Source organism: Epinephelus fuscoguttatus, linkage group LG9, assembly GCF_011397635.1.
Source record: "Epinephelus fuscoguttatus linkage group LG9, E.fuscoguttatus.final_Chr_v1".
In the NCBI taxonomy this organism is placed as follows: Eukaryota; Metazoa; Chordata; class Actinopteri; order Perciformes; family Serranidae; genus Epinephelus; species Epinephelus fuscoguttatus.
In genome coordinates, this window is record NC_064760.1 from 28061891 (window position 1) to 28070038 (window position 8148).

The window sequence follows — 8148 nt, forward strand, 5'->3', positions numbered from 1 at the left end:
AGTCGTGTCTTTTTCACTTCCACGTCGCCCGTCTTGAAAGATGTATGATGCCTCGTGCTGAGGGAAATGAGGCTGTGCAGACGGGTCCACACGGGCACCGCTAACACCTGATAGATGCAACAGCCTGTTCATTTTTTGTTGATCCCCCAGAATATCTCATAAATCACTTACTGGTGCAGCTGTCAGCAGAAAGCGCTGAGAACGCGGAGATCAATATGCAGACATATCCACAAAATCCTCCCTAAGTAACCCGTCTTTCTCTCTGCATTATCCCAGAATTCAGCACGACTTTGTCAGGTTGTTTTTCTCTGAATACACACGATTAAGCAACAGCAGTGGCAGTAAGTACATTTTCCCATTTCCTGTGTGAGTATGCTGAACCACTATCTCTCTCCCGAGCCTCTTCTCTGCCTATTTTGAATCAGCAGAGCATCAAACACACACACACACACACACACACACACACACACCTACCGGCCTCAGAAGGCCATCACTGTGATGAGAATTGACAGACGTACACAGTTAATCCAGCCGTTGCAGAAGGTCAAACTAATTTATTTGATGTAGTCGTTTCGCCCATTTTTCTGAAGATCAATGAGCTATTGTCCAGATGTGATTAGAATGATGAAACTGCCAGTAAAAAGCCAGGGTCACATACTGATGAGCAAGGATTTTTTTTTACTGATTTTAGAGTCAGTAGGTGACAAGGTGCACTTGCACACAAATATTTCAGTCACTTAATCATTTGAAATCACTGGGATGGGTTAATATTTGACAATAATCCTGAATTATAAGTATGGTTCTGCATCAGAGCATATTATTTTGGATGTTTTGTTTTGGACCGTACAGCATTCTGGGCATATTGCTCGTGCATATTTCAATGGAGGGAATGGCAAATGGAGCTGGGGACTGTGTCATCAACTCATCTCATTGGCAGACAGCACTGCCATATTACCTCCAGATCCTGCGGTGGCCCACATAACCAGAGTGGTCCGAGCCAGATTGTCAACGACAAGGCTGTAAGTGCTGCAAGCCAGCTGGAGAGTGCGGGGCCTTCAGGGAAATCAGTGCCAGAATGCTTGGAGACGGGCAAAATTGGCCTGCTGATTAGTCAGAGAAAGGACTGTGTGGCGGACTACACATGACAAGAGAGGGAAAAAGAGAGACACGTGGAGCATAAATAGCAGGCGGCCTGTTGACTGTGCAGGTCTCTCTGACTCACCCATGCCCCTTTTGTTGTGTTTATACTGAGACTACAGGATGTGTCATCTGATCTGATGTACCTCAGTCTGAGAAATTACTGCCAAAAGCCACTAAGTGACTGGACCTTGACTTTGCATAGTTTTGTCACAGTGTTATTACAAAGGTCAACAATGAACTTTCATGCGTATCGTTGGAATCAAAGAGCAACTGAGTTCACACACAGACCCATCTCCATGACACCTGAGCCAAAAGGATCCACCCATGAAGACTGTGTGATATGAGTGAAAGCTAAGGAAAGTCAGTAAGTGGGCCTTGAGTGGGAATTATTTTTTTCAGACGTTGTTTCTTCAGATTCTTGAATTCAGTAGTTGTTGATGCCACTGGACTGGTGCTGCAAAAAGTAAACACAGATGAAAACATATTTCATATTAACATTTTAACATTTTTTAAAAAATCCAGAATCTCTGAACATGCAAATATTATTTATTTCAAATTATAAAACTGCTGAACACAATAAATTATTAGTACACAGGTAGAGGAAATACTCAGACCTATACCTTAGTAAAAGTACCAGTACCACAGTGTAGGAATACTCTATTACAAGCAAAAATCACGTGTTCAAAGTTTTACTTAAGTAAAATACACTTAAAGTTCTACATATCTACCAAGTTTAGTAAAAATCGATATGGCGGTTAGGCCTAGATAAGAAATTAGCTCTCTAGCGCCCCCATCTTGTTTGATGGGGTCAATAATGGAGGGGTCCCCTCAGATTATGTGTGGTCATATGCCTACAAAGTTGTGTGGTGATCGGTGAAACCCTTGAGATGTTATACACCTTTATGTGATGAGCCACGCCCTCCACAATATTCATTGCCTTATAGAAGCTCAGTTTTAGTAAGTTTTCCAACTTTTGCCAAGAGGGAACTTTAGATATTGGTCCCTAGATTATGTTCACCGAGTTTCAAGCAGATCGCTCAAACTTCCTAGGAAGAGATCGATTTTAAGTGTTTGTCCAAAAATTTAAAATGGCGAAAAATCTATATAACCGGAAGTTATGGGTTCTTGAGGCAAATTTGTTCCTCGTGAGGAGAGGCATCTCTGTGCAAAGTTTCATGTCTCTACGACATACGGGACATGAGATATGCCCATTCAAAGTTTGCAATTTCAATCGTTTGCTATAGCGCCCCCCTTTGGCCAATTGATGTAATATTGCTGCATTCGCATCCTCCCATGATCCTCTACCACTGTGCCAAATTTCACATGGATTGACCAAGTCAGTGAGGAGAAAAACGTGGAACAGACACAGACACACAGACAAGAGTTTTTGTCATTATACATATAGTAAGATATAGTAAGATACTTTATAACTTGATTTATATTTTGTCTAAATAATTTAAGATAGATAGATAGATAGATAGATAGATAGATAGATAGATAGATAGATAGATACTTTATTAATCCTGAGGGAAACTAAGGCTCCCAGCAGCGTTTTACACTGCATTCAAAAACACAGATACACATATATATAAAGAAAACAAGTAAAAAGTATAGAAGGTAAAGAATAAAGAAGTAAAAAGGTAGAATAATAAAGTACATAGTGACAGAAAATAGAAATAGTCACGTAAAGTAGCCTACAAGTACCCCAAATTTGTACTTAAAGGAACACTTCACCCACAAAATGACCATTTATAACTCAGTCATGCTGTGTTACCTTCAATTTGAAGCAAAACTTTGTTTTCTTTGCATGCCTCCACGGCAAACACCAAACATATTGATTTACTGACTGACTGTGGACTGCTTTTAACAACAGCAAAACCACATCAAAACATTTCTTTACAAAGTCCCATACAACTCTTGCACTATAATCCAACTCTCATTTATCCATTTATCTGTACTTCCTGAACGCATGCATTTATGCTGAAACCATACTATTAAAAACTGATTATCTTTGCTCTTGTCAAAGCCAGACTCCAACACTGATGTTTCTAGTGAAAATGCATGTGTTAGGGGAGTACTGAACATACAACTGGGGAAATGAGACTTGGATTATATTGCACGAGTTGTGTGAGAGTTCATAAACGGGTGTTTTTGATATAGTTTTGCTGTTGTTAAACATCCCCAATCATTCAGTAAATCAATATGTTGGCCATTTGCTGTGGAGGCAAGGTAACACGGTATGACTTACTGAATTACAAATGGTCATTTTGCGGGTTAAGTACAGCACTTGAGCAAATTAGTTATGTTCCACGACTGTCTTGGTGCATGTGCACCGGAGGTTTCACTTACACATCACACTCGTCTAAGCTGAATATTGGTCTGTCTTCCAAACCAGTTGTGACATCACAAATCATGCTCTTACATGCACGTCTCAAACTCAGATTTGAGCGCAGAGAAACTGAGTGCGAAAACAGCCTCCTGGTGTCAATCTCTGCACATACAGCATTCTGCACAGTGAAGGTCAAACACTGAAGTAAAGTAGCAGACACATTTTGACAGGAAGGGGGCTTTAAGTAGGATAAAAACTATTGCAGAATACCAACAAACTCTCTCGATACATGATCAGAATCAGTAGTTACTAATGTTCTGGTGGAGAAAACATCTCCTCCTGAGTATTCACTAGATGTCACTGTTATCCCATCGTACTGAGAGACACTGACTGCACTGATTACCGAGAGTGTTGCCAAAAATAAATGCATCAAAATTAAATGCACAGCAGTGGTGGGGTTTAAATGAGACTCTGGGAAAATAAGAATTGGGCAGTATAATTATTTTGCCCTCGGTGTCCATTGTTTATTTAGTCCGTGGAACAAGAGAGCACACTGAGGATACATGCATGGATACATTTTTAGAGCACAAGTTTGGTTGCTGTTATCTTCCATTTATGGCAGGTTTATTTATGGAATGTATGAATGAATACATGATAGGGGAAACTAAAAAAAAAAATGAGGCTCCTTTAAATTGATGTTTTTACATGGGGCAGCTATATAAGTGAACTTTTAAAAGGAAAACTGTCAGACTTTATCAGCTGTGCATCTTTAAAGCAGATACAGTAAAGGACCAGCTCTCTGAAGACAGGATAATTTGACCTGGATCACGGCGCGTCACCGCGGGTGGGCGTGGCCAACCGGCTGAATAACGCTGTATCCTCCGTTACGTTGCAGCAGAGTTACCGTCTGACACGAGAGAGGGGAGCAGAGGGAGCGGAACAGCTGACCACCTCGCGCACATTTGAAGCGCAAAGTGATGGAACCCTCGGAGATCTTTTTATGCACCTTCCTCACCTCTCACTACTTCGGCACCATCTTATTCATCGCGTGGCTTTTCGTGTACGGGGTACCCACAGAGCTCACCAACTATGGATTGTTTATTTGTTGAAGTTGGGCCACCTGATCCTCTTTGCGCCAGGACAACCAACCAAAATTAGAGCAAGGGAAGTCGTTATGGACAGTTGTGCAAATCGTGCATTTCCTGCTCAGAGACTTGGTGTCAAAAGCAGAATTACAATCTCAGGATATCACATCTATCTGCGCGTAAAGGACGCGGACATCACGGCGCTCTTAAACGCAGCCTGAAATACTCCGCGCTATGTTTTAGCAGTTATGGGAGAAAGCTGTAGTTAGGATAGAGGGTGTGTTTGTGAGACTGTTTTGCCCCAGCCGGCTTTGATGCGAGAGTGGCGGCCAGCTTTTATTGCGCGCATACCAATTGTGCGCTGCTGCAGATTAGCCGCTCCGTTACCACAGGCGATCCACCGCAGCAGGACCTGCAATCTTTGACAGGCAACAGGCCTCACCAACCACTGTGACAGGTACCACTAACAATCCTTTTTCAACTCTTGGCATTTGAACTTTCACCACAACCAAGAGAGTTTTTTAAAGCTGCATCTAAGAGCACCTGTGAAGCAGGAGTAAGCCATGGCTCTACCAGATAGTGGCATATCTGGGGAGGAAGTACCCTTCCCAGAGATTATAGAGCTCAATGTTGGTGGGCAGGTGTACATAACCCGCTATTCTACCCTCACAAGTGTGCCAGACTCCCTGCTATGGGAGATGTTCAGTCAGAAGTCAGCCAAAGGACTGGCCAGAGACACCAAGGGGCGCTTCTTTGTGGACCGTGATGGTTTCCTGTTCCGTTACATCCTGGACTACATGCGGGACCAGCAGCTGGTTCTTCCAGATCACTTCCCAGAGCGCGGGCGTCTGCAGAGGGAGGCCGAGTTCTTCAACCTGCCAGAGCTTGTGAAGCTGCTGGCGCCCAAAATCAGCAAGCAGAACTCCCTAGGCGACGAGGGATGTCAGAGCGACCCAGAGGACACGTCTCCTGGGATTGACACAGCCCGCAACCTCAGCTCCCTGGGTGCTGCTGCAGCTGCCTGTGCCAGCCTGGTGCCTGGTGCCATGGATGGCAAACGTTCGGGGTTCATCACTATTGGCTATCGGGGCTCATACACCCTGGGCCGTGACAGCCACACCGATGCCAAATTCCGCCGGGTGGCACGGATCATGGTGTGTGGGAAGACCTCTCTGGCCAAAGAGGTGTTTGGGGAGACGCTGAACGAGAGCCGTGACCCCGACCGCCCCCCTGAGCGCTACACATCTCGCTACTATCTCAAGTTCACCTTTCTGGAGCAGGCTTTTGACAAGCTGGCGGACGCAGGCTTCCACATGGTGGCCTGTAATTCCACAGGAACCTGCGCCTTTGCCCACGAGCAGACGGACGACAAGATCTGGACCAGCTACACTGAATATGTGTTCTACCGTGAGTGAGACTTTGTTCCCCCCGGTCCCCCACCCTGTCTCCAAGTGCCCCCCCTCCAGCCTCCAGCCGTCCTGTCCTTCTCTCTCTGATGGCTTCTGCACCAGTAGATGTACCGTAGATGTTGTGCCCCTCCATCTCTCTCTGCAGCCTCCAGCTTTTACCCCATGAGCAGCTGCTGCTCCGACTCTTCATACCTTCTCTGCAGGTCGAATCTGCAGCCCTCCCCCCTCAATCCATCCCCCTCATCCTCAGGTCCAGCTTTTGCCCTTGCTTAAACCGCCGCTCCATCTAGTTGTAGTCCCCGGTCCTCAACCACAACAACCCCCACAGCCTTCCTTGCAGAGACTGATACCTTCTATGTACTATTTCCCTTTTGTACTCTATATATTGCATCTGCCTTGGTGAAGCACAATACTGTATCCAAGAGCTAATTTTGTTAAATAAGCGCCCCGGTGTGTCTGTAATACTTTTACAGCAGTCATAAGGGCATAAGGGAAAGGGCTTCAAAGAGTGGCCATGATGTACAGTACAATACTTTGCCTGCTTACTCGAGCAGATCGGACTTTCTCCTGCTCCTCTGAACTAAATTACCAAATAATTGGACATCTGATCAGCCTTGAGGGACGCGAGCAGCCCCAGCACAAGAAAGAAGTGTAACACAAAAATCTAATTTCCTTCAGTTTTTATTAAATGTGTCCAGTACCATGTGGTTGGGAATGTGCCATACAGTATCTGTTCAGTTGTTATGAATGAACGAGGGTTACGATAATGCAGCCACATGGACAGGGAGAGGAAAAAACCCTGCTTTTTTTTATTTTGAAATGGAGAAGTAGATTGTAGGTGTGTGGAGTTTCCTTTTCAAAGAGATGCAGATTGTGTGGCAAATGAACAAGCAGCAGGCTTTTAATAAACAACGATGAAAGCTCAAATATCAAGAGATCTCGTAGACAGAAAGAAAAAAAAAAAAAAGGTTTCCAGATGAGATGTGTGTATTGATTGTGCAATGGAGCCTTCAGTATTTTAATCACCCACGCTGGGAGGGCAGAGGAAATAGAAGGTGTTACATCACTCGCAGCCCACTGCTCTATTTTTTCGCTCATTGTGCTTCTTTGACATGTCTTTGCTCAATTACATATTTAAGAGCATCTTTAAAGTGAAGCGTTTCTTGGGACAGGCTTACACCATGACTACATGTTGTTTCCCATATTTAAAAAAAAAAGAAAAAAATGTGGTAGTCACCTTAGCGGATCACGTTTTGAGTGTTCTGTATACAATAATGTTATTCTTAATACTCAGTTCGGTATTAGTTTAAGCTGTTGCATATTTGATGATAGCTCTCACTTGCTGTAAGAGAATGCCCACAAGAAAGGGTGGGATGACGCTGTAGCCAGCCAAAGCCCGATGTCCTCTCACTACTGTAGCAAGGGCATTGTGAGGGCAGTTTAAATTGAGCGGGTATATCTAAAGTCGTAAAGGAGCGAGCTAAGAAAGAGGGTCGTTTCCAGATACAGCCTCAGGACAGGTCTGCACATCATATACCTCAGACTTAAACACAAACTGAAGGCACTTAAGATCCAGCTAATGACGTGAAATTGCAGACGAAGTTATGGAGATGCCGTAACAAGACTGTGACTAAGAGGTTGAATGTGAAGTTGAGAAACAGCCAACGAGGCTGCACAGTGCAGGATTTCTCCTGAGCACGAGGGTGTCAGGTTGTAGTTTAGGCAGAACGTCTGACAGTGACAATAAATGTATTCTGAAATGTCTAGAAACCGCAATGTTGTGTTTCAGTGTGATGAAGTGCTGTTGACATCTGAGTCAATATGTTAGACCTGCTGCGGTGTGTCGCTGCAGGCGCAGACAACACTGAAATTAAAAGTGTTCAGCAAAAAAAAAAAAAAAAAAAAAAAAAGCAAAATGGATTTGTCAAATAAAAAGATGTTTTCTTTCTATTCGGGTTGTATTTTCCATTCATAACCAAAATGTTTTCCCAGCACTGAGTGACATTCTGTACAAACCATGAGGAAAGTGGTACATGCCCTCATTTTACAGCAGTTTAAATGTTTAATTTCCACTGACAATACAACTCAATCACACGTAAACCAATTTCAATTTCCATCCCACCATTTTCCCATTAAAGGAAATGTCCTTGGACATATACTCTGCTTCATATTAAATGCTCAACAC

At 43.7% G+C, this 8148-nt stretch overlaps 1 protein-coding gene across 1 annotated transcript; it reads left to right on the forward strand.

Moving 5' to 3' along the window:
* The first annotated feature begins 4352 nt into the window (after positions 1 to 4352).
* On the forward strand, positions 4353 to 7879 carry kctd12b (potassium channel tetramerisation domain containing 12b). The gene has a single exon (XM_049586148.1). The coding sequence runs from the start codon at positions 5118 to 5120 to the stop codon at positions 5967 to 5969; it is 852 nt and encodes a 283-aa protein (XP_049442105.1). The 5' UTR covers positions 4353 to 5117; the 3' UTR covers positions 5970 to 7879.
* Positions 7880 to 8148: the final 269 nt, after the last annotated feature.